General features: G+C 53.3%; 1 protein-coding gene across 4 annotated transcripts in view; it reads right to left on the minus strand.

Annotated features, from left to right (window-relative positions):
• NOS1 (nitric oxide synthase 1) overlaps nt 1-26,255 on the minus strand; it is a 77,343-nt gene that overhangs the window by 40,013 nt on the left and 11,075 nt on the right. The window contains exons 1-2 of one of the 4 annotated variants that reach the window (XM_033001467.2): nt 21,637-21,818; nt 6,782-7,916 (exon numbers count right to left, since the gene is read on the minus strand). In XM_033001467.2, coding sequence (XP_032857358.2) covers nt 6,782-7,563 — 782 coding nt within the window. In that variant the 5' untranslated portion in view covers nt 7,564-7,916; nt 21,637-21,818. Of the gene's footprint in view, nt 1-6,781; nt 7,917-18,834; nt 19,100-19,623; nt 19,644-21,636; nt 21,819-26,255 lie in introns of those variants that run through there. The other 3 variants (XM_033001469.2, XM_033001466.2, XM_033001468.2) reach the window with 3 other exon arrangements.

The following is a 26,255-nucleotide window of genomic DNA, read 5'->3' on the forward strand; positions in this document are numbered from 1 at the left end:
GCTCAGCGTTGGGTGAGGAGGTCTGTCCTTCGCGGGGCCGCGGGTGCGTGCCGCGGCGCTGAGCTACTGCAGACATCTCCTACATGAGCCCGCCCCAGAAGTATCCGGCTCTGTCCTCTGGAGAGAGACAGGGAGAGAAAAGCCCATTCAGAGCAGCCACAGCCTCTCTCCAGATGGGGGGGAAAAAAAAAAAAAAAAAAAAAAAAAAAAAAAAGGAAAAAAAAAAATCAATTGCTTCATCTTACAAATATTTCCTGCCCATTTCTTGTAACTGCCTTGTTTGCAAACTCAGACAGAAACAGGGTCTTTTGGGTCAGTTCTGTTCCTCTCTTGACTTGGCTTCCCCAGCCCCCAGCACAGATGCGGGGCGACCTGCCACGTTCACACAAGGATGCCACTCACACGCTCAAGGAGACTGGCAGGATGGCCAAGACACCGTGCCCTGATAACGCTTCCAAAAGCACTGTAGCGACAAGAGAGCCCAAGGGGCCGTCCTCACGGGTTCCCAGCGGGCGATGGGGAGGGCGCAGGGCCCCCGAGGGGTGTTTCGGGCCAGCCAGGTTGGGCACTGCCAGGGAGCTGCCGTGGGGCAGCCCGGTCTGCGGCTACGCAGGGGAGGGGAGCTCGCCCTCGGCTCCCGGCAGCCCGTGGAGAAACCCTCCCGACTCACCGTCAGACCTGACCTGGGCGCTCTGGGGGGACGAACAACATTTTTAAAAGCACCACTTTAGTGTCTTTGAGGCACTGGAAGCAATGCTGAAGATCTGTCCTTGGAGGCACTTGTTTGGCTGAACTTTCCCGAAGGCCAGATCCAGGATCCAGATATTTCTCTCTGACGTGGTCCTGCTGCCAGATTAATTAAATACTATTAGCAAGATCTCTTGGGTCCAGAGCAGGTTTTGGGGAAGGGACCTTGTTTGAGGTCGTCTTTTGTTCTGAAAGCAAAATTTAGTACTTAAAAAAAGGAAGAGGAATCCTGCCCTCCCCCACTGGTGCAAAGGCAGAGCCTTGGAGGCTGCCTCACCTCGGAAAGAGCATCTGGCTGTTTGGAGAAATGAGAGGCACCACTGTTTTCTTTTGACTAATTTGATGATGTTGCAGTGCTCAGAGTGATGAAGCAGAAGGGAAGTTGCTGAGACAGCCCTTTGAGAAATTTCTCCAAAGCTTTTCCAAAAAGAAAGGAAAAAAAAAAAAAAAATTAAAAAGAAAGTTTGTCACTTCGCCCCTTTGATTTTTGTTAGCAGAAAAATCTCTCTGATTTCCCAGGCAGAGATGAGAGATACCACTGGCTGCTGCAATCCCCAGGGTCCAGTTCGGATGAATCGATAAGGATGCCGATGTCCACACTTCTGATGATGGCTCTCATGCCGTGCTGCCGATAGCAGCACCCCACGGGGGATGGGATCCTTTCAGGCCCTCGTCCCGGTGGCTGAAAACCCTACGCTTGGGCTTGGGACTGTGTGGAAAGCTCACACATGCACACCTCGCCTGCTCTGAGCTTCAGGAGAGAAATATCTTCTTTTTACTTTCTTCCCCTCTCCTCGTGTGTCCTTGGAGATGGCTGCAAGGCTCCGCTGCACACTGCTCCTCCTTCCAGTTCTAGAGGCTGGGGTAAATGGCTCTTGCCACATCTTTCTTTTGACCCATGGAAAACCATTCTCAGAGGGCATTGCATCCTCAGAGGTTAATAGTTCCTTGCTACCGTCCTCCTGGGGCAGCTCAGAGTCTGCAGCATTGGAAAACATGCTGGCTGCAGACTCCTCACCTCGAGAGTTAAAACAAGGTCTGGCACAAGAACACACATTTAAGGCAGAGGCAGGAGAAAGGATTGGGCAGGATCTGGGGTTGCAGGGTATAGAGGATGGAGCAGAGCTCAGGAAGCAAACGGGAATGTTGGAAGCAGAAGGAATAATGCCAAAAGGTGGGATGAGCTCTCTGGAGGGGCAGTGGGTCAGCGTGCCCGGAGCAGGCAACGGCAGAGCAATCAAAGCATGAAACCACTTCCTACATGGGAAAGGAGAGCTTGAACTGCACTGAAGGAAGAGGACAAACACTTCATCGACAAGCGTGCGGCATGGCTTGAAGAAGGTCTTGTGCCCTCAGAAGGTCAGAGCGTCTCTGGGCTGTGCCCAGTGCTGGGATTAGGGACTAATAAACCCAGCAAGCTGCACAGAGACGCTTCAGAGAAAAGCCTATGAAATATGAGGCTGATAAATGCTGCTGAGTAGGCATTGACAGATCAAGACCTGAGAATAAATCCAAGCGATCCCAACGTCCCATCGGCATCATTCGCGATTCAGCCAGCGTCAGATGCAACCTGCAACCGCCGCGCTCGTCCCTTCCCAGCCGTGCCCAAAGAGCACCCGCAGGGTTTCAGCCTCCGCATCTTATTTAGAGGCCAAACGTAGTTCAGGGCTGCTGGGAGAGCGCGGGGCCATGGGTTGTATGTGGGTCGTGGGTTTGCTGGGAGCGTGTGCAAGGAGAACGGTCATCCCATGGGATGAAAGAAGCAGTGCCAGCACAGAGGGCTGAGCGGGTGAAGGGTGCTTTGGAGACTGGTCCAAGAGGCCTCCACAAGGGTATATTTGGGTGGAATATGCTGTTTGCAGGCATAAAATCCCTCTCTGGATTAGACTGATGTAGTCAGAGTGACGAAGAAGAAGAATCCACCGAGAGAGAGAAGGGGAGGGTTATTCACTGCCAAAGCTTCCTCCTTCACCATTTTGCTGAATGGAATAACATGATAGTTTCAGGGAACCTTTTCATTTTAGAGGTTTTAAAGTTTCATGTCCAAGGACAGAATAATGAAGACATCAGAAATGCAAATGAAATGTTGTGAGCAACACAAAGAGATTTTGGCGGCGGCAAAGGAGGTGGGAGGAAGAGAATTTTCTCTTCAAGAACTGCAAAATTATGGGGTTTGTTCCAATGCAGGATGGAGCCTGAAACCTTGAAACCCTTCATAAACAGAATTCCTGCTCTCAGCACACTCCTCCCTCCCAGGGATGCTGATGCTGCTTTTTGGACCGAAACTGCCATGTTTCCATCATGCTGTTCATGTTATGGAATAGACCTGAGAAGAAAAATAAATACCAGCAAGTCAGTGGGGGGGGAGAGGGAGGGAAGACGGGACATGACAATCTCCCTAGAGCTCAGAGGGAAAAACAGACCTAGGTTAGCTGGCAGTGAGTGAATCAAACTCTATTTTTGTTTTCTAGCCCACGGTGAGCCTCATGGCAGAAATGCCAGCTCTCATCATACCTTGCGCCCCACTTCCAAGCTCTGTTTTATGATCAACTTCATCTCTGACGGCTTCAGCCAAGTAGCAGACATTCAGCTGTGGTCGCAGCCCACCCCACAGGCACACGCCATGGACCCAGGACACCTTACAGCTGGAAATCAGCAGGGAGCAAAAGCCAGGTCATTGCAGGGACAACTCACCCGGGGAGTGCAGACCACGGGTGCAGGGGATGGAGAGGAACTGTTTTTTTCCCCCAATGCAAACTTCACAGTTTCCAGTTTTCCTTGGAGCTAACACTAGAGACATGGGCTGGAAGCCCAAAGTATCAGATGTAACTTGAATCACTTTTGGCAAAGCCCACCTTGAACAAGAAGTGTTTGGCTCCTTGTGAATAACCTCCAACTTGTACCATTCCTTTCTGCCCTAGGAAAGCTGTCACAGCTCTGCGAGCCGGACCGGCTTTCACAAAGTGCTGCAGGCTGTGAAGGTCAGCACCAGGCGAAGACGGAGACAGAACAGGATTGGTCCCAAGACCAGCATCTCCAGCTGAATTGATGGCAAGTGGTCCAGGCTGTAGGGGTCAAGCTCAACCCTGAGAAAGGTTTTTCACCCTCCTGGTGTCCAGGTAGAGCTCTATTCCTGTTCTCACTAACACCAGCTTTGCCTGCTCCACCCCCCAGCCTGGAGAAGTCACAGCCGATGGTCTGAGAGCTGCATCAATCTGATAAGGCTTGCTTATTTTTTTGGCATTTCTTTGGCACCAACCAACACAGTCTCCCCAGTTATCTGCTCCCCATTGCTCCCTGACCTTTCTGCACTTCTCCTATGGACCAAGGAAACTCTCAGTGTAGAAGACCTTCACAATGCCCCAGCTCTGAGACCAAACCGAGGAGATGAATCATTTCCAGACTGTCACCAGAGAGGGAGGAGAGGCGGCCGAGAAATGCCCTTTACCCTGCAGAGCAGCTCTCAACAAGTTTTCCCTGCAGTATATCTCCTTTCCCGCTCCTCTGCTCGAGCCCAGGTCTTCTCACTCACACAGAGTCCTACCGCAAGAGCGAGGCTGCAGCTTTTCATCAAGCAGAATACTGAAGACTAATTTTGACCAAAAAGTGGATTTTCAGTCCCAAGGTACATAGATTACATAGATTTTTTTTTTTTTTTTTTAAGGGTATTGAAAAATAGAGTGAGTGGAATTTTGGTGAAATACCCATCAGCTAATATTCTTGCTGGTTCAAGGTCCTTCAGTTTAAGTGAATTCAAAATGTTTCAGTTTAATCTCTCAGAGTAGAAGAGACTCCTCAAAGAAAAAAACACGGTTTTCATCCCTCCCTGCAGCTGGAGCAGACTTTCCTCGGAGACCCTGCAGCTGGTGGGATGAGATGGGGACAGCGGGGGACACGGTTTGAAGCGTGAGGCTGGTATCCTGTATCAGGGCTTGGGATTGTGTTCTCTGAGGGCTTCGCTGGGCTATGACCTCCAGCTCCACCACAGCAGTCTTAGCAAAAACAGAGGGACAGAGGAGATTTTTAAGCACGCCTGCACATTTTGTTGGACCTGCAGTCAAGCACAACCCTTTCAAGGTCTCAATTCTTTGGTTGCTTAAACCAGGTTCCCCTAGGGATGGGCTGGTGCTGGATTAAAGGATGTGCAGTCTGGGCAGGTAGCCCTCAGCCTTCAAGAGAGAGTGCTGGGCTCAGGGGATAAATTGCCTCCTACTGCAGAGCAGAGACCAAACCCAACAGCTTCCAAAAGCAGCTAAGTGCATGAGACCCGGGGTGTGTGTGGCAGGGAGGGGAGGGCAGGGAAGGCTGTCCCCCAGCGTGCCCTGTCCCACCGCTCTTCCCCAGACATCTGCCACCCGCCGCCATCGCTGAGCTCTGCTGATTTTTTTTCCCTCTGACTCAGTGTGACCACCCTAACGGGGTTTGAGTAACTGTCCTCTGCAGAAAAAAAAAAAAAAAAAAGCACAATTTGGGAGAGAGCAGAAACAAAGGCGCAAAACCAACCAGAAATTCAAAAAAAAAAAAAAAAAAAAAAAAAAAGAAAATGGAAAACACACAGCATGGGTGCTGGTTTGTGACGGGAACAGTCCGGAGCTCAGCCTGGGCTCTGCTGCCGAGCCGGGCAGGGAACCCACCACAGGGATCCCGCTCCTCCGCAGTCAACAGCTCTGCCTTTACCCTCTCGTTTTTTCTGATAAAACAAACCAAAACAAAACGATTTTTTTCCCCCTCTCCTTAAGCAAGCAGGTGCAGCAAAGGAACTTGACGTTACAAATCCCTCTATCACTGAATTGAGACCACCAGCTTCAGCACACCCTCCTGAAAAATCCTACTGGCTGTTACAGCCAGTCAATAACCGAGGGCAGCCACAACCTGCTGCGGCACTTGACACTGTTAAAATGTGTTTGGGGACCTGGGGAAAGGCACCGGGAAAAGACAACCTATCATTGCTAATAAACAGCCAGGAGGCGAGAGAGCGGATACGCAAAAAAAAAATAGTTACTAACGACATTTTTGCAAAATATGAAGGGCCACAGGGAGCGGCTTCAGCTCCAGAGCAATGGTCTACGTCTCGGGGAAATGCTGAGGAAGATCAGGAGGGCAACACCACACACATGGCCCCTTGCAGAAGCAGATATCAGAAATGAAGCAGTTCCACCCACACGATAGGACTTCACCTTCCTCAAGAAGCCATGGGGCAAGCATGCGTGCATCCTCACCCTTGTTATACATGCATACGCTTATTGAAATAATCAGCTTGGTCTAGAAAGAGCAGAGGGGATGAACAGGCAGCTCCGCTGCTGTGTTTCAACAAGGGATGGCCATTTCTGAGCTCTCGACGGGAAACATTTCCCCCACTTCCCAGAAGACGGGAGCACCCCAAGGCGGGTCCCGCTGCCCTTGCACAAAGGTCCCCTTGGCTTCAGCTGGAGCTGGACTGGGGCTCCTCTCTCCCCTCCCCAAGCCAGAGCCTGACTGCCAAAAGCACAGAAGGTTTTGAAACTCATTTCTCCTGGGAAGCATCCTTCTCTGCTGATCTGACCTTCTTTCTCCCTCTCCGGCAGTTAATCAATAGCAGGTTTCAACTGGAGAGCTCTAAAGCAGGATAGCAAGGACACACAATACCATGAATCTTATTTGACAGGTGGGGAAACTGAGGCACGGCATTTTGTTTAAACTTAAAAGAAATGAGACTGAGAACATAGAACAGAAACAAATCCCGGCCCAGCCCATGATCCACCACATCGCATAGCTCAACTTTCCATGAGACATTACTCCTGCTGTCTCCCCGATTTCCCACACTTACATGTTCCTCCCTTTCTTCCACCATCTACTCCCAATTTTTCATTATTTTTATATTCCCCTCATCAACTGCTTCCCCCCTTTTTTTACATCCCTTCTTTTCCATCTCCATCCTGCTGTGTCAGACAGCAGCCATTTCTGGAGAGGTGTTCACCAACACCTAAACCAGCCACGTCAGGTTGCCAAAACCAGCACATTTCACCAAATGTAAAAAATGTATTTAGGGACCTACCAGTCCACCTGGACTTCTATATCTCTTGTCTCTACCTTGGAGGGTGCATCTCCATCGCTGTCCTTACTGCTGCTCTTCAGAAGATCCAGGACAGGCTCAATTTCTTTGAGCAGTTCATTGTCTTCCACGCTGCCATTGAGGCAAGGGTGACCACAAGCACCCTCCTTCCCCTTCCCGGCGTCCTGCCCTTTGCTGCCGGTAACGACGCCGTTAACGTGGACCATCGGTTCCACCTCCCGCCTGATCTCTCTTGTCCACAGGGAGCCCATGGTGTGGTCGGCTGCTGGCAGTGGCTGCTCTTTGCCGTGCAAGCTTGGGTTGGACAAGTCAACTGCCTTCGGAGTTGGGCAGAGGGGTCTGGTGACACGGATGGTTTTCGGCGTCCCGTCACCTGCAAAAGTGGTCTCCAGGTGAGTGGTGAAGCCCTCGGGGCCCCGCAGGATGAGGACCACGTAGGTCTCGGAGGCGATGCTTCTCAGTATCTCCAGTGCGGTCTCATAGCTCATGTCCACCAGGGGCCTGCCATTGACAGCTAAAATGATGTCTCCAGCCTGGATGAGGCCACTCTGCTCCGCAGCCCCTCCCCGGATCAAGTCCGAGATGATGACGGGCGGCTTGCTGACGCGCTCCTTCACCAGGAAGCCGAGGCCGCCCACCTTGCGCTTGAAGAGCCTCACTGAGATGACGTTGGGCTGTATCTGCTGCACGCTGAACACATTCTCTTCCATGGCAGCCCCGCCTCTTTGAGCCTGCAGACCAGGACCTTGACACCCACTGAGCATAGAGAAATTTGCTGTCCGAGATGCTTATCCACGCAGGGGCGGGGAAGGGGCAACTCTTTGGCTTTTATCAACTGGCCTCACCGCAAAACTCCTCCGGGCTTCGGCTGCGCGCTGGCTTTCTGCAGCATGCTCGAAATGCAGCCCAGGGAAAGCAGCGTGTATCACCGGTGGAGAGCAAGGCTAGGGACAGGGCAGGCAGGGCAGGCAGGGCTGGGCATCGCACAGCAGAGCAGGGGCTGGAGGGGGCAACATGTCAGCTTCCAGTCAGCCTCTGGTCCTGCGCTGGGCAGAGGCGGGGAGGCAGCCCGCTTGCTTCACCGACATCCCTGCAAACGGTCCACGAGCTTCTTTATCTAGAAAGGAGGAAAAAAGAAAGAAAACAAAGAAATGAAAACAAAGGAGAAAGAAAAGTGAGATAGGGCAGGCGTAAGCGCCAGCTCGGCATGCCACAGACACCCACACGCATCAGCCCGTCCCCACAGATGTCATCCCCCGGGCTGCGTTTGGGAGACAGGCTGCAGCCTCCCATCACTCTGGGCTTTGTTTCCTCCAGCCCCCCTGCGAAAATCAGCACCATCTGTTCGGCAGGGGCTGGGAAAACGCAGGGAGGGGCGGGGGAGCCCTGGGAGAGGGGTGCTGGGCAACCTTGCTCGGACCCTCCCTGCTTTGCCCGTGGGTCGCAAGCAAAAACTGTGCAAGTCCAGCAAATGGGTAGAGTCACATGGAGCTCGGCGGTGATTATTTCTGCCAGCCGAGGATCTTGTCTCCCTGTGTTTTCCAGAGTATCCAACAACCTGATGGTCAGGATGGGTCAGGGTGACCAGACAGGGGAAGTATGTCCCCATCCAGGATGAAACCTGTTCCGTAGGAGCTGTCACACCGTGACCACTTCCATGCGTCAGGAGAAAGAGTAGCAGTCACAAGCAAAACGAGGCAGTAGAAGAGGACATTCAGCTCCCCTTACCCTGAGTTACAGCAAGCACTTCGAATGGCAAGTGCTTTTAAGCCCAGCTATAGGGATCACAGCCTCAGCTCCTCCTCTCCCCGTATTTCAAGCCTGGCATGGGGACGCAGGAGGCAAAGCTAGCACTCCCCCGTGCCCAGCTCTGCCATCCAGTTCCCAAGCAAACTGCTCTAGCTGATGGAAAACCATCTAGAGGAGAACATGCAATGAGTTTAGCCAGCTCTCGGGGGAACCTCATGCAGATGGGCATGACTTTCTACAGCCCTCGGGCGGCCTGGGGAGCCATGTCTCATTGACTCCTAATGGGACCCTGGCTCTTACATGCTTACGCTTGCGTTCGATAACCTCAGCTCCCAAATCCTCTCTGCATTGCCCTGCCATTTCTTAGATGCTCTGGAGAACATTTCTCTCCGGGACCATGCCCTGACATTTAGCAGCAAGCTGAAATGCAGATGCCTCGTTTTCTTTTTTAAATTTGAATTTTGAGGAGAGAACAGAGGGCACTAGATCTGCAGGCTGGAGGCACTGATGTGCCAAGGAGAACACTCCCCTGTCTCTCAGAGGCAGAACATTCAGGGCACCATTTGCACCTTCAGACACCAAGCACTGAGCCCCATCTGCCCCATCTGCCAGCACCCGGATGGGACAAACAGGGATCTGAGGAGCAGGGCAGTGACACCAGCCCCGGCATTAACTCACTTGAGCATTTTAATCCTCATGTGACAAAGGCTTGTGACCCCGGACTGGCTTTTTACAGGCGAGTAAAGAATAAAGCAATTAGAGACCAATAACCCCAGCTGATGGATTTAACCCCTATTGCCCTTTTCCTGCCATTACTCAGCCTGGCAGAGCAGTAGCAGCGTGCAAAGGGTTAAATGCCACCTGAGTAGGTCAGTGAGGAGTCACGTCCTCAAGGACTAATTAACCCGGGTGACACAAGCCATAATTACTGGGTGACTTCCCGCAAGTGGCCCTGGCCAGGGGTCACTGGAGCAGGACCTCTGCCAGCCGTGATGGGTTGTGCCACCTCCCAGGGCTCAGGGCAGCAGAGCAGGACATGTTCCATGTTCCCCAGATCCTCAGGCCGCCTGGGGAGGGAAGGTCACATATTTGGGGAGGATGGAGAGAAGCAGATATCTGCTCCTACAGGGAAGCTCCAACCCCTCTCCTCCATCCTTTCTTTCCAGCCCTTCCATTCCTTCCCCAGCCAGAGCCAGCGTTCACTGGCAGCACTGGACACTGCAGGACCCCAGCCAAGTCTTCCCCTTCCTTCACAGCCTCTTTGGTGCCGGTGCCAAACCACAGGACCAGCTTTCTTCTCCCTGCCCAGGGGTCTGTCTTTTCCTCCCCCTGCTCCCGGCAGCCCACCAGGACGGTCCCTGCATCCCCCAGTCCCTCCTGCAAACAAGGTCGCCGTCACCCTGACATCCAGGCAAGCCACCGACTCATGCAGGACTCCTTTCTAATGTATTAGCTGATGTCGTAAGGATGAGCGAGGCTTCGAAAGCGGCGTAAGTGCCACGCAAGTGCCAGACTGTCAGCTTCCCTTCACGGGGACAACCCAGTTATTTGCTCCGGATTTGTCACCTGCTACACGGCGCTCACAAACTCCTCGCAGTCGGTGAAGTCTGCGTTTGTATCGTGCCCATCTCAGAGGGGCCAGGGTCATCTTGGGGCACTGGCCGGCACAAGCCCCTGTCACCGCTGGGCATCCCAGCAGCTCCTGTGGGCAGATGCTCAACAGCTGGAGGTGATGATGCCCTTTCAGCCCAGCTCAAGCCCTTACTGCGGTGCTCGAAGGGGAACGGGCCGATGCTGAGCTCGCCCCAAAGTGTTTACAGACCCTCACTCTTCTCCCAACAGGCCAATTTTCAGTCCTTTCCTCCAAGAAGCTTACAGCAAATCTTATAATCTGCTACATATACGCAGGTCCAGCCTGCAAGATCCCAGGGAACAGCGTTATTGCCAGGTGCACATCATTCCCCATCCCCAAAACCCACCAACATCTCAGCATTCCCTACAAGCCGGAAGAGGAGAAAAAAAATAGATTATAGGGGATACTTAAGCACCCAGACAGGGATTTCTCCAAGATGGAGGTGAGCACCAGCACGTCCCCTACAGACAAGAGGGTAACTCATTCCCAGGGACCTTGCGCAGTCTCGCCCGTGGGCGATCAGTGGCCGATATCTCCCCCCGCCACAGATGCTAAAGCAACCGGGGACTGGCTGGAAGACAGGGAATGACATTATTTGCCTGTTCAGGATTTTTTTCCCTTCCCTCCAACTCAATCCTTCTCTTTCCTCTTTATTGGCTTCTCCCCACAGTAAAGAAGATCAGAAAAAAGCCAGAAAGCAGAGAGGCAAGCAAGGAGATTGAGGGCAACCTGTCTCTAAGCCCCTGACCCTTCTGCTCCTTTGGAGAAGAGTTGGACAAGCATTTTCACTGAATCATAGAATCATTTGGGTTGGAAAATAAACTTAAGATCTTCAAGTCCAACCATCTTCCAGATACAAAATCTTGCGCAAACTCAGACTGAAGCTGGGAGGGAGAAGGAGAAGTTCAGGGCACGAGAAGGCAGTGGGAGACACGTGAGAGCACGGGGAAGACTTCCCCAGTCACCCAGCATGGGTGAGGGCTTCCCCCATGCCCAGCTCCCAGGGCGTCCCGGGACATGTGCAGGCCTGTTCCCAGAGGGGACACGTTTTGGATGAAACCTGAAGCATTCAGCCCCGTGCAAAGCGATGGGGAGACGCCAGCTGTTTGCAGCGCGGGCAGCTGAGCTGCGCTCAGCTCTGCCGAGTTCAGTTCTCCCTATGAGCATCATTAAGAATCTGATTTATGAACCCAAGAGCAGTAGTATGTTTGTCAGGTCGTACATTTAAAGCTACTGGAGGTGTCATGTCTAACTCCTTAAAACCAGTGAGAGCAGCTCAGTGAGCAGGGTTTCACTGGGGTGAGTGCTATTCAGGTGGAAACGCTTATTTCACCCCTGAAAGATAACCGGGAAATGGCCAATGCCATGGGCAAAGCCGGGCTCAGCTCCCTGCCGAGCCACCCCGCTTGAATAAACACGCACAGACGGTGCTGTCCCACCCCCTGCCTCGGTTTCCCTCCCCTTTCCAAAGCATAAAACCAACACAAATTACAGAAGAGCAACAAACCCTGCAGAGCTGCACACTTGTAGCACCCCAGACAAGCGTTACGAAAAGCGTTAACTCTGATCCCGACCCCGATCCGCGCTGACATCGCTTGTTTGGAGGCTTTAATCAGCGCAGGGAAGAGCAGCAGAACAGGCTCCCCTACGGCAGCGACGAAGACATTTGCTTAACAAACAAGCCCTGCGAAAAGCAATAACGAAAAGCTTTTAGAGTCGCCAGATAACATTTCAAGCAACAAACTCCAGCACACATGTTAATTGGATGATTTGATTTAGAAAGCGAAGCAGAGGAGAAATCAATCTTAGGAGCTTAAAGCAATCTTTTAACTCTCCCGGCCAGGAGCTGCAAGCTATGGTGAGCTAGGATGTACCCAACACCAACCCTTTGGCGTGGGCACTCGAGTTGCCCTTGCCCTTGCAAATCGATTTTGAGTCTTGTCTTTGCTGCGGTAATAGCTTACATTTGTATGTGCCAGCTTTAAATGGACACCATTGTCCTATTTAATTAGTTTTCGTGGGATTTATAGCATTCAACGAAGAACCCCAGGGCTGATGGATTTATGCCCATTTAATTTTTACGACCCGTGGAGCGTCAGTGAATCTGATGAGGAGCAATGGGATGCAACATATGCACAGTTACTGTAAACCTGCGTGTTTGTGCAACCGAAAATGGAGCATTAAAGTGATTCACTGGCAGCCAGCTTGCTCGTGCCAGCAGTTCTGCGCCGAACTCCTGTTCGGCTCAGACCGACGCCATGGTGTAGCTATGTACATGGCCTTTTAATCCTGAGGCTATATAGACAGTGCTCCCCCAGCTATCTTTAACTGTCCACTTCCCACCAATCTCGCCAAAATCCACCTGGGAAGGACCGAGCCCTTTTTCATTCACAGCTAAACGATGAGCTCTGCTTCTCCCTTCCCATCCCCAGCACATGAGGCTGGGAAGTGGCTATTTCACCTGGGCCATGACATTTTCTTCACCCCCGATAAATCTGATTTACGCATGAGAGTGAATTAAAGAAGAGGTACTCTGCCATCTGTACAACACCCTGGTGCCAGTGCCCAGCGTCAGTGATGCTGCAGAGCTGCTGGTCTGCTCCACGCAGCCACAGGAACCAGCGGGCTCAGGAAGGATGCTGCCGAGGGGATGAAGTGCCTGGAGATCCCCTCGCCTCCCCCACATCAGCAGGTCACAGGCGTTTGCACCGAAAACTTGCCTATCGCTGGCAAAAGAACGGATAATAAAAAAAATCCTTGCTTTCTGATATAAATATATCTATGTCCATTCCCTGAGAGGGTTCATTTGCCTCTAATCAGGGTGTTGTTTTCTGGAAAACAGAACAACACACGTTTGCTCATGGCCACAGCGTTGGGCTGAAGCTGCTCCAAAGCCCCGCAACCTGCACATTTATCCAACTCCTAGCCCTTGCTTTGGTTTTCATCCCAAACGTCCCTCTCTGGGCAATTAAACAGCCGAGGAAAGCCTGGTCCTGTCAGCACAAGCAGCCACCGGCATGCCTTCTAGGCAGCTGGATTAGATAATCACTGTATATCCCTTCTGACTGAAATGATTCGATTCTATTTCTATTCTATTCTATTCTATTCTATTCTATTCTATTCTATTCTATTCTATTCTATTCTATTCTATTCTATTCTATTCTATTCTATTCTATTCTATTCTATTCTATTCTATTCTATTCTATTCTATTCGGGCCAGCATCCTGCACACTCCTAACCTTGGAGCAGCAATACTAGAGGAGGCAGAACCACACTGAAACTTTGCTGTAATTTAATGACGTCCCTCATCCCTTCTCCCCTCCGCCCCATCCAATACAAACTGCACCTCTCCAAGCAGACCACAGACAATATATTTTAATGTCGCCAAGACAACTGTGTTGACAAAATTCCCCCCCTCTTTTTTTTTTTTTAGATGATAGTAACAAGGTTTTGGCTTAATTTGAAGTTCAAGGCTTAGCATATTTCAGTAACACGCCTGTCATTTCTCTATTACTGTTTCATACAATATTTTCTTGGCGCCTGTGGTGTGTGGCTGAAATGGAGTTTAGATAAAACCACTACTATCCGTCAATTCTACCACTAACCCCATCTAAAACCGATGTTCTTATTAGGACTTGGCCCATCTGTAAAGCATAAATTTCACCACCATCTATTTGCCGAGAGGATTGGAATTACACCAGTGACTCCAGTTTGACAAATGGGGCCCGTGTTAACACAACACCACTTTGTCCTAAATGACAAAATAGGTAGATAGGAAATAAATGAGAAAATGCCACCTGATGGATGGTCTCAAAATCCAATCACAGCACGAGAGGGGAATTGTTGCTCCATTTAGAAAATAAAAAAATAAAAAAATAAAAAGGGAATTTAAAAATTGCAGCAGTTTGGCTGGAGCTGTAATAGCTCCAGAGCCGCCAGCCGGCATCAATAAAGCCAGCGGCAGAGCTCTCAGCTCAGAGCTGGTCCAGGAATTAAACTCACAGCTTGTTTCAGCAGCTCACGTTCTCGTCCCCTCCTTTGCTGCTGACTCCCCAAAATCCTTCTAACATGGCATTAAATTTTCCTACTCTAACAAGCCAGTGGGAGAAGTAGCCCAATTAGGACACTAAATAGCAATAAACCTTATTGTCACTGACTTTCATAAGGAGTGACTCATATCACTATTTAAAAACCTCAGGAAAATATCAAGCTCCTCACGGCACAAGCCTGGGCTCCTCGGTCTGGAGGCACAAGCCTCCTGCCAGGTCCCCGTGAAAGCCTGCTGCTGAAAAGGCTGGGGGATTTTCTCTGTCCCCTGACCATCGCTATCATCTCTCTTCAACACCAAAAGGTGCAGGAGGACCAGCGGTGCGACTCCCAACCGATGAATCTGGTACATGGAGACAAAGCAGAGCTCTCACCCTCTGCACCGGCATCGTCAGTGACTGCACAAGGCAAAAAGTGAAGATAATTTGTTCCCCTGAGTTTCTCCTTGTGCTTTTCTTAGGGTTTTCTGTTAGCACTTGTTGCCATAGTATCAACAGTGACAGCAAAGTTCTCTGGGGGCCTCCTGGGACCCGTTCCTTGTCCCACAGAGAGCTCTGGTTCTAGTTTGGGCAGGATTGGGGTGGGGGGATGTGGAATTTTCTGCTTCCTAATTTTTGATAACAGTGAGGCTGGCGGGAGCGAGGTCATTCCTTAGAAGCTGCATCAGCCACGCCATCCTCACTGCCCCAGCATCCTTGAACGTGGGGCTGGGCATGGGGCACTGTGGCAAAAAATCCATGAGTGCATGAGAGGAATGGAAAGGGGCCCCGACGCTCATCGGTTCCTGGGGCTTTTCCCCTTCCCCTGTGGGACAGCCCCATGTTGGTGATGCTGCCTTCAGCTGAAGCAGCCCCAGCACCTATCTTGAAAACAGAGTTTTTCCCCGCACCAGAAGAGAGGACTTTGTCTTCCCCAGATCCTGGCTCCTCAATCCTGGAATCATGGAGCCGGTTGTCACCCACTGCACTGCAGCGGGACTGGAGCCCTTGGCTGAGATATGCCACTGATATTTCCAAGGACGTGTTCATTTTGATGGCATTTGGGGATGAAGGATAGGTCATGATGTGAAAAGACTGAGCTTTCATGTCTTTCAAGACAAGGAAGAACCGCACGTTTTCAGCGTGCCTGAAAACATAAGCCTGAGACTCTACAAAATGGGATTAAGACAAGCCTACCCTAGAAGGACACTGCAAGTTCTCGTTAGGCATTTCTGAATTGTCATGTGAAAGAGAGGCTACAGAAAAAGTTGTCTTAGCATAAATACCTCTGATTTTGTATATACACACACAGTACTTGCAGGTTTCCACGCTCTGCATATAGAACCAACATACTGATAACATATGGGCTTTCCAGACCCCGCGTTCCTCATGCCCACAGCCAGATCCCGAGGACTTGCTTAGCATCATATCGGTACTTCACTCCACTTGCTTTACAGCTGCCGTGACAAGCCGGGGTGCGTTGGGTCAGGTATCGCACACAGCCCATCGCAGAGTTAATTTGGAGCAAGCGAATGGAAGCAAACACACTTTCATCCAGCTCCAGCCAGACGGTGGCTTACAGATCCTTCTCTCTTCAGGACACAATATGTTTATTTTTGGCTACGTTTGAGAGATCAGATTGTGTATATAGATTTGATTTAATGCACAGATACAATCAGAACAGTGTGAGTAGAGCGCAGGCATTTTAGCTTCATTTGGAGCCTCCTCTCAAAACCGGTCCCTGGCTATCGGGGTTATATTTCTTTAGTAAAAATTGACAGTATCAACAAGTATCAAACAATATTCTCATTACTGAGGAAAGGTAAATGCTAATCTATGCGAGCCAAGCTCATGTGACTTATCAGTTACTATATATAGTTGTTTTCAGGCACTGATTTAGGCAATCTGGCAGTTTTCCTAAGCCTTTGTACAGATACACTATTGAAACAGCAAATACAAAATACACAAGCAAAACGGGGCGGGGGGGGGGAAAGCTGACAGAACCAAAATGTCCCTGAGGGTACCAGGGAGGACCCACCCGAGCTCATCAGCAGATACACAACAGTAACTGCAAGTGAGGATTCAGCCCAAACCCCTCTGCCTAAGATGGCCTCTCCGGTCCTTGCTCACGATCGCCGCACTGACAGGGAGAATAAACAGAATTCAAAGGGCACAAGGACTTGTCACTCTCCTCTGCTCGTGAGGGAAGGTACTGCTTCTCCCAGTGCAGGTATCTGATTAGAGAAATATCCCCACAAAACCCACCTCTGTATAAGAAGAGACTCTGTACTGGGAGTTTGTTTGCAAACATACGCACGTTTTGAAACTGGGGAGTATATGACTGAGTTTGTAGCATCTTTAAGGAAATATTCTGGGTAATACAAGAGAGAAGAAAATAGAAGGAGGAAGAAATTGCTGATGCCAACCCAAATTCTTTAAAATAAGACTTCCTCACCTGAGACCCTTAACAGAAAAGGGATAGCCAACCAAGATGTGCAGGTAGAAATCTTCAGGAGAGTGCTATTTTGAACATCCCCCCTGCCCCAAAAGGCTCCCCACAGCTTGTGTGTGATCACCCCTGTAGATCCCATTCTGCTGTCTGCCTGAGCCATCAGCATTTGGGGATGTGCAAGAGGAAGAAGAGCTGGCATTTAAAGCAGTCAAGCCCCCGACCACTGCAACTGCCCCCTGCAATCTCCCACGTCTCCCGCTCCAGACAGCCTGTGCTCCCACGGGAAGGAAGGAGACACTTCCCCTCCATTTCAGTGAGAGGCGGATCAGCTCCTCGGGGGCTCAGCAGATAATTGTCAAGTTGCCTGCCAGAATTTCCTCCTGACAGTCATAACTTGAAAGCGTTGGAAGAAAATGTCTGCACCTGGGCTGGGGAGTCAGCGCGCTCAGGGAGCGCAGAGCTGAGGCAGGGAAAGGAGCTGGATGGGGTGATGCACACCCACCCCAGCACCAGATGCTCCAGATGTGCGGGTACAGAGGTCTCTTTTCCTCTGCTTTGCCAGTAAAAAAAAAAAAAAACAACAAAAGCTTTCTACTATCTACTGCAGACCAACCCAAGAGCAGGACCACAGGCAGGGCAAGCAGGGTTCATCTCCTTTGATCCCTGCGACTACAACTCCCTTCTGCGCTCCAAGGGCATCCAGAGGGGCCTGTCACAGTCCTCGGTGTACGGGTGGGGAGAGGGAAGGGGCAAGATCCAAACTGACCCCCGGCTCACCCCGAAATACAGGAGCCAGCCCTGAGCGGGACATCCCAGGGCTTCACTCGGGGGCTGGAGCTGCATGGGGGGGTGTCTCTTCCCCACGCTGTGCTGGATGGGGACCTTGGTCCCACCCCAGTACCCTGGGGACACCCCGGGGATGGCGAGGACATCCCGATCGCGTGGGACAAGGGGAACAGCAGCGGTAGAACCCGGCGTGGGTCACCCCCCTCCCTAGCAATGGGGGGGGGGGTGAGTCTCCTGCAGCCCCGAGCCCCCCCCCCCGCCCCCCCGCTGGTGCCTGGGCTGTCGGGGCGGGGGGGCCCGGGGCTCCGGGCGGGCGGCGGCGGCCGCACGTTCAGCACCCGGGACAGCTCCGGCAATGCCCGCCGCGGGGGGGGGGGGGGGGGGAACCGCCCTGCTACTGCCCCCCCCCCCCCCCCCCCCGGAACTAACCCCTCCTCAACCCGGGAACTGGCCCCACCCCCAGCCCCACCTACCGAGAAAAACTGCGTCCCCACGGGGAAAACTTCCCCCCTCCCCAGGTAAACCCCCCCCCCCCGGCCCCTCTCCCTTCCGTCCCCGGGCAAACTGCCGGCTGTCCCGGGCACGCTGCCCGCCCGCTCCCGCCTGCCAAACTGGCCGCCTGCCCTCCCCGCGGCTCACCTGCCCCTGATTTCCCTCCCCCCTGATTTCCCTCCCCGGGGACACTGCCGTCCCCTCACGCCTTCCCCCCCCCCCCCCGGTAAACTGCCCGCCCGTGCAAGCCGTGTGTCCCCCACCCGCCCCATACAAACTTGCTGCAAAGAGTTGCGGGGGAGGGAGATACCAGCCAGCTCCGTTCCCGCAGCTGGCTCGGCCCCCCCACCAAGGACGCGGGTGGGAGCCGAGCATGGGGGCGGCGGAGGAAGTTTGCAGCAGAGCCCCGGGGTGCGGGGGGGGGGCACCGACCTCAGTGGCCCGGGGTGTGTATGGGGGTTGGGGGGGGAGGGCTGGGGGGGAGCCGCGGCCACCCACGGCCTCGTCTCGCCGGACCAGCAAAGCGGCTTTAGCCGGGGAGATCCCACGCGTGGCCTCCGCTCCCCTCCCCGCCACGGGGCCCGGGGGCGGCTCGGGCGCCTCCGCCGAGCCCCGAGTTCCCGCAGCCGGAGGCAGAGCCCGGTTGCCCGCACCGGCGGGGCTGGGGACCCGCTGCTGCCCGTGTGTGTCGTCCCCCCCCCCCCCCCCCCCGCAGCCCCCCGGCCAAGGGCACGGCGGAGCGGCGCAGCCCCGAGGCGGGGAGCGCTTCCGACGGGCGCCCGGTCCCGCGGGGCTCCGCCGCCGCTCCCGCACGCCCCTGCCCCGCCGCAAAGTTTCCCGGAGGAGCGGGGCCCGGTGCGGGGCTGGGGGGGGCAGCCCGCCCGCCGCTCCCACCTACCGTGCGGCGGAGAGGAACCGGCCCCGGCCCCGGCCCCGGCGCCGCCCGGCGCATCCCTCCCGGCGGCTCCGGAGGGACGGAGCCCGGCGCGGCGCTGGGCTCGGCTGGGCTGGCGGGGAGGGAGCCAGTCCTCGCTGCGCCCCTTTAGCCCAGCATCACCGAAGCGAATCCGCTTTGACGTCCAACCAGGGTTTTTATGGGTGTGGAGCGAGCCGGTGCAGCCCTCATTAGGAGACACTCTGCTCTCCAAATCATACATCTTTTATATAACCTCATTTCCAGCGTGGCTTTTCTTCCCCCTCCCTCCTCTTGCCGGGGAGCATCGCCCCCCTCTCCCTCCTCCCCCCAAGTTCCCCCACCAATTAAAGAGCCGAGAGACACCCCCCCCCCCCGGCCCCCACTTGTTGCCGGGAAGCTCCGCTCCGCTCCGCAGCCCGCCTCAGCTCCCCTGCCCAGCCCCACTCCACCAGCAACTGCCTCCTTGCCCCTGGAAAGCTGCAGACCCCCCCGGCTCCCAGCTGGGCTGTGCTCTGAGGGCTGCAGACAAGCCCCCTCTTTCCCCGGCCGCAGGCAGCCGGGGTTGCTCCTGCCCACTCTGTGCCCAACAGCACGAGCCCCCCAGGACCCCCCGGTGCCCCCAGCCCTGAGCTGGGCAATGCCGCAGGCTGGGGCAGCCCTGCCCCTCTCCCAGCTGCCTGTACCTCTCCCACCGGAGCCCAGCCAGGGCTGCAGGCAGGGGAGAGAGCGAAGGGGCTCCTTCTCAGCCCATTTCCCCTTCTGACTCTTTACCTGCCCCCAATAAGGCCCGGTGCAGACCAAGGCTTGACATCAGTCTCCAGGCTTTGCAATTGTGCTCATTCCCATGGCAACAACAAACACACAATTATAGATATATAATATTATATAAACCCAAGCGGGCTGTCGGGCGGGAGCGCGAGGTTCACCTGCTTGCAGCCTCCTCCCAAGGCCAGGAGGCAGCTCCCCCCGGAGCACAGAGAGGTGGCTTCAGCCTGGGGAAGACACAGAGCCCGCAGATGCCCGGCAGCTCGGGGAGCCAGCCCCAGGCAGCCCCGGCCTGCCTGCCCCGCTGCCTCTCCGCAGGCAGGCAAAGAAAGCGCAGCACAGCAGGCGATTCAATTACAAAACTTCCCACAGGGAAGAGGAAACTGAGCAGCCCCGTTCCTCCCCGGCACACGGGGAGTTTTGCAGCGGTGGCAATGGGGAGAGGGTAGGCAAATGCGGCAGAATTGGGGCTGGAGCTGCTTTCCCCATACTCTCCCCTCTTTACACCAACTATACATCAGTCTGTAACGCACTGTCCGGGGCTAACGAAAACATAATTATGCCTATTTAGATGCAGGAGGACTAATCTAATAGTAATCTACCCAATGACATCTGCTCTCATCCATCGGGCAGGGAATCCTGCCCTGTGGAGGATGAGTAGGTTCACATGGGCAAAGAAGGGATTCGTGACCCATTCACAGGCTGAAAATTATCAGCTTCAGCCGAGGCTAAGAAAAGTCCAAACTTTCTCTTTTCAGGGCTCATATCTTTGAGCATGGCCTTAGTGCTGCAGGGCTGGGCGTGCTAGTTGTTATCAGGGAAACTGGACCGGTCCCCACGGCTGGTGGGTGTGATGGCACTCGCGTGGTGTTCGAGGGGACTCTGCACTGCCAAAGCCACCTGGACACACGACATGAGCTCCGGCCACTGACACCTTGCTGCTCTCCTGCCAGGGAGGCAGATCTGCAGGAGGCACAATCATGCTGGGGAAGCAAAGCCCTGACTGCTGGGGTGCTCTGGGGCTCCCTGCGCTGCTCCAGGACCCAGCCCCCAGCTTTGGCAGGGCAGCTCACCCCCCCCCCCCCCCTACAGCTGCACCCCTGGCAGGATCCCAGCCCCCTCCACTAGCCCAGAGCTTAAGGGAACCAGGTGAGCTGTGCTCATCCATGGGCCACATCCTCACCACAGCACAGCAGCACTTCCTTCACCTGCAGAAAACTGCATGGGACACAATGCTCATTTTTGTATCCCCTGGAGCTTTGCCAAAGCCCATAAATCCGGGCAAGCCAGGAGCAAAGCGTCAGTATGAGAAGGGAGCTGCTGGCCTGTGCATCCCCCTGAGACAGGGAGGAGCTCCAGGTAGCCTTTCCCTCCAGCTGGTAGCCATGAGTCAGCCCGGAGAGGAAGGCTTGGAGGTTCATAAACAACTAATGAGACAGATGTTGGTCTGTGAATGGGGAAGGTGGAGCTAGACCCTCTCCAGCCCACACGCGCCCAGCGAGCCCCTTCCCACACAGCTCTTGGTGTGACAGCAAACGCTTGCACCTTCCTCCCTCCAACAAAGAGCATTTGTGGACAGGATTTCTCCACAGGCAGCATGTTCCTGTAATCCCGCCTCATCCTACTCAGGTAGTTGAGAGCCCCGGAGAAGAGACCCCAGCTCTGGAGAAGCCGCGCCATGCCCAGCCCTGCTGAGCCAGCCTCGTCTATAGAAGTTGCTTCCCCCCTCTCACAGCTGGGAGCAAATGCAAGCGGTGCTACCGAGCACGTTATCCCCCAAAACTGCCCAGGAGAGGGAATAGCCTCCTCTCTGCCCCTCACACAGCTGCTCCCTGGTTCCCCCTCTCCCCTGAAATCAGCTCAGCGCTGCTTGCTTCTGGCCATATGCCGCCAGCAGTTCGAGAAGCCAAATATAAACACAGCAGCCAACGCTCACCCCAAGTTTCCTTTCCCTCCTCCCCCCTCTGTCTCCCAACCTGAGCCCTTTCCCCTCTCCTGCCGCCGTTCGGCCTCACCCACCTCTCCTTCGGGAGCCGGCGGTGGCCGTGGGCTCCGGCGGGGGGCTCGGCTGCGTGTCAAGGAGCTGGCGATGGGTCTCTCTCGGGGGGCGGGTGGCCGGCAGCCGGCTCTGCTGCCGGAGCTCGCAGCCCGCCGGCGGGAACGTGCCGCTCAGGATGCTCGGCTCTCTGAGATCCTTAGGAAACCGCGGCCTCGGCACAGATCACACACGCAATATCCCCGGCAGCCGCGGCTCTGGAGTTAGGCGGCTGCTATTTCTATGCGACTCGAAACGCGTTCGAGGGATTACTGCCCCGGGGAATAAAGAAACGGCTAAACATATTTATACTAAAGCTTAAGGAGCCTATGTAACTGCACACACACACACACACACCAGCTGATAGGGGGGTCTGGCACAGAGACTGCAGTGATTTGGGACAAATCCCAGGATTGTCTGTCTGTGCTCTACTTTAGAGCAAGTGCCTATGCTGGTGCTTGCCTAGAGGTGGCAGTGAGCCTTCGCTCTTGTCCTCTCCCTGGGCAGAGCAGAGCAGAGCAGAGCAGAGCAGGAGGGCCTGGAAGTCCCCGCTGTGCTGGAGCTTTGCACTCTCTGCTGGGTTGGCGGCAGGTGAAGTGTTTGCTGTGGGCATAAATACATAAATGCAGGTACCTGTGCCCACACGGCGCATCCCGGGCGGGACCTGCAGGGAGGAGTCCTGCTCCCTCCTTCCTCTGTCCTCCACACGTGTACTGCACACCCATGCCACCGGCTCGGGGGGGGGGGGCTTCTTTGGCATCCTCACCTCTGAAAAGTGCATGGGGAAAAGATTGGGGTTTGATTCAACCCAGGCTGCCTTTAAAACCTGGGAGGATCTAGCCAAGGGAGCTCGATTTTAGAAACAACTCTGGGCCAGCTCCCAGCTCCTCCAGCCCACAAGCTCCAGGACAGGTTTTGGGGGGAGATGCTTTGCTCCCCACTTTCAGGAGCTGTAAAAAGTCCTGAGCTACCAGGCAGAGATGTGACAACATGAAGTCTTCCAGCACAAACACCAATGTCAGCTTTTCCCTGAAACCACCCTCCCTTCTGACAAGACACCTGTAAAACCCACCAAAAACCAAATATATGCCTTAAATCTTCCTGCGTTGGGGGATAGAGTTCAAAATGTGCTGCTGGAAAGATTCTTTCGGAGTGCATCTCACAGTCTCCAAGGGCATAAAGTGGGTTATAAAGGGTGATATCTCTCTCACACATATGTGTGGGCACACACGCACACACAAAATCTAATAAAAAGATATTAGTCGAAGAGTATTTGGCTTCTGGCATTCAACTAACTCAAGCTTCATACAGACACCAAAGAAATGAAATTATGGGAGCACACAAACAAGAAATTCCAGGGGGATGAATTAATGTTTCATCACTATTACAGGGCAGTGAAGTACCTGTTTGTCTTCCTTTGCATTTCTTTTTCTTGTACTTCAAAATGTGAACCCCCCACCTTTAAAAGTCACAGTAGCATGTTTCCTCCAGCCCAAGCCCTACCACCTTTCCATCAAAATCGCTTTCATTATCATTTTAAGGGCACGTTGGAGGGCTAACAAACACACCAAAGTTCAAGGAGTTCTTGCAAAGCCAGGGTCTAATTTAGACAGATTAAAAAACCTGCTTTAAGACCTTGCTTCTCAGGCTGAAAGGGGTTCGAGTTACTTCTGGGTTATTCAGATGCAAACACTGTTTTGAAACACAAGTGCCTGAGCCATCCACCAGCAGCTGTAAGTTTGGGGGCAGATGCTCGGCAGCGGCAGAGCTACACGACTCCACTGAAATCAGCAGAATCAAAATCATTAAAGCCAGCTAAAACCAGCCAGTTCTCAGTATTTTATACCATCTGAGTCCCTATTTCAAGCTCATTCCTTTCTAGTGGGATCCAGCCCCCCGAATGGTACCTTTCAACCTTTGGATCAATTATCTGGGTAATTACAAACTAGAAAAATCACTTGTGTGTCAACTTTAAACAGTATATTTAGAGATTTATTATTTTTTTCCTATTAAGTGACACATTTCAGATGACTGTAGGTTAAAGACTCTTTTGAAAAGACCCAAATCCCTAATCTTAAATGAAAAGTTATCACCGGAGGACCTTGGGGTGGGTGGTGACAAACACAGGAAAGGGCCCTGCGTCAGCCAGCGCCCTGGGTAAATAGGGACAGGGAGGAGAGCAGAGGGCTTGGAGCAGGCTGACAAGCCTGATAAGCCAAATCTGCAACGCATTCATTGCAAAAAAGAACACAAAGCAAACCCAAAAGCAGAGAAACAGCTGCTGTCGAGTTCTTAATTTCTAAAAAAGAGCAAGAAGAAAAAAATGCCAAAAATACTCCGCTACCCACCAGCAAAGCCCCTCACGTGCCTCCTCGCAGGATGGGTGGGGAGGGAGGCTCCAGCTTCCCTAGTTCCCCCCCCGCGACCCACTTAAGTGAAGCAGCGTATTTGGGGCACCCCATGAGGAGGAGGGAGCTGTGCAGCCCCTCCATCACATCGACCCCAGCTTTTTCCAGCCTGGATGGAGCAGCAAAGCGATGCAGCCCCAGCTGCAAAGACCAAGGTGAAGGCGACAATGTGGGAGGCTGATCCCAGCCCCCCAGATTACTCACAGCCCCAGCAAAAAAAAAAAAAAATAAATTAAAAGAAAAAAAATCCTTGGGAGATGTGCAAGTGTAGGGGGACACAGGGATGGTGGTCACCCGCCTCTGAATCAGCACCATTCGGCCATGGCCAAACAGTGACTGAAGATCTCTCTCAGCCCAAACATGTGAGTCAGCAGCTCCCCAAAAAAAGGCTGAAAAACAAGTTCAGAGACAGAACTGTGGGGTTTTATTCCCCTCTTTTCTTTCACAAACCAAACAAAAGAAAGACGGCTCTCAGCCTTTCCACTGACTGGGGAGAAGTTTACAGAAGCTATGCCAGGAATTTAGATTTATTTCTGGAATGACTTTAATGGAATATTGAAACGCTGCTGCAATTTAAAGGTATTATACAGCTTCTTCTAGTTAAACCAAGATGAAGCAAACCCTTCCACAAAACACTTTGCTTTGAGCCGACAAACACCAGCACAGCCAGGAGAGCTCAGCAGCCTGACGCGAAGCCACGGCAGCAGGTTTGAACGTGCCAGGCCCTGAGTTCACAGCTTCCTCTTTTTTTTTTTTTTTTTTTTTTTTTTTAAGAAAAAAGCAAATTACAGCTTTTTGGCTACCTCCAGACACAGCTCGGCCTCAGTGATTCACCTACCTCCAGGCTGCAAGAGGCTCCCCACGGCCGAATCCTGGCTCGCATGCAGCGCCTCTGGTTTCAGGCTCCTGGAACCAGGGCTGACCCCACTAATGAAAGGGAATCAGGGCTCAGCAGCTCACTGGTGTCACCTGCGAGAGCTTCGGTAGCACTGGGGACCCCATCCCTGAATGGGGCTGATGTCACCTCTAATAAGGTTGACAGAGACTTTGCATGTGGTCAAAAACATCCCTGATGTTTCCTTGCAAGGTCACCGGAAATTCCAGCCCTTTCTAGCCACGTGGGAACCCATTTTCATGCAACTCACAAAAAAATCCTATTTTTGAGGTCTGAATCCTCCCATTAAATCTGGTCAAAATTAACTGGCTTTGTTAGAGTGAGGCAGATGGATAAGACAGAGCACAGCTGGATGAACCCTGCTTCCTTAGGAAAGCGGTGCCAAAGGTACCTCCAAAAAGAAAAAAAGAACCCCCCAAACCTTCTAGTGTTTTGGTGCTGTTGGAGAAGGAAAAGTGACTGTGTTTAAAAGCTGGAGGATTCCCACCTCTTGATACCTTCAGCGGGTGATGACAACTCCACCAAGAGTGGCATCGCTGCCCACAAAACCCAAACCAGCTGCTTTGGGGGGCTAAAATATGTTTTCCTTGCTCTTTAGCTGGAGTTACCCTCCCAGGCTGGGCCATGGTTAAGTCCCAGGCAAGGAGAGGTTTCCTGACGGGCACACATAGACTTTCCTAGTCCCACTGCCCAGACCTGGGATCCTGCCCAGTTTGTAGAAGGAGGTGAAATCCGAGGAAATCCTGGCTCTCCGTGCCAGGGAAACGCTGGAGGGGCCCCAACTGTTTTTATTTCCAGGCTCCTGCTTTCCCCGCTGTGTCTTCACACGCTTCGGCTCTTATGAGACGACTCGGTTAAGTCCTGATTAAATTGATTGCTGTGACATTAACATCTGACCCAGGGTTTTGCCTCCAGCCAGCCGTAGCTGTGTGCTTTCGGGCTTTGCCTAACAACCTGGCGGATATTCTCGCCTTCCCGAAGCGCTGTGTGCTGTCGGTAATCTGTCTGCCGGCCCAGGGGTCGCGGCTGTAGGACTCGCTGCTCTGCGGCTCTTCAGCTCCATCTGGTTGAGCTTCTGCTCCCAGCCCAGCTCTGGACCTGCGGGTGACGGGTCCCACCTTGAGCGAGATCCCAGCGGGAGCAGCACTGCCATCACCCTCGGGCTCCTGTAGTGGCCACTTCGGCACAGGGGACGGTCCCTTCGCCGTCAGGCCACTGGCAGAAGCCCTTTGGCAATGGAAGTTGGGTCGTGGCTGCAACTCCTCTAGACTTCATCAGTGTCCCCAGACAAGGTTGTCAC

This window comes from Tyto alba, unplaced genomic scaffold (assembly GCF_018691265.1).
Source record: "Tyto alba isolate M040663 unplaced genomic scaffold, T.alba_DEE_v4.0 Super-Scaffold_44, whole genome shotgun sequence".
Lineage (NCBI taxonomy): Eukaryota > Metazoa > Chordata > Aves > Strigiformes > Tytonidae > Tyto > Tyto alba.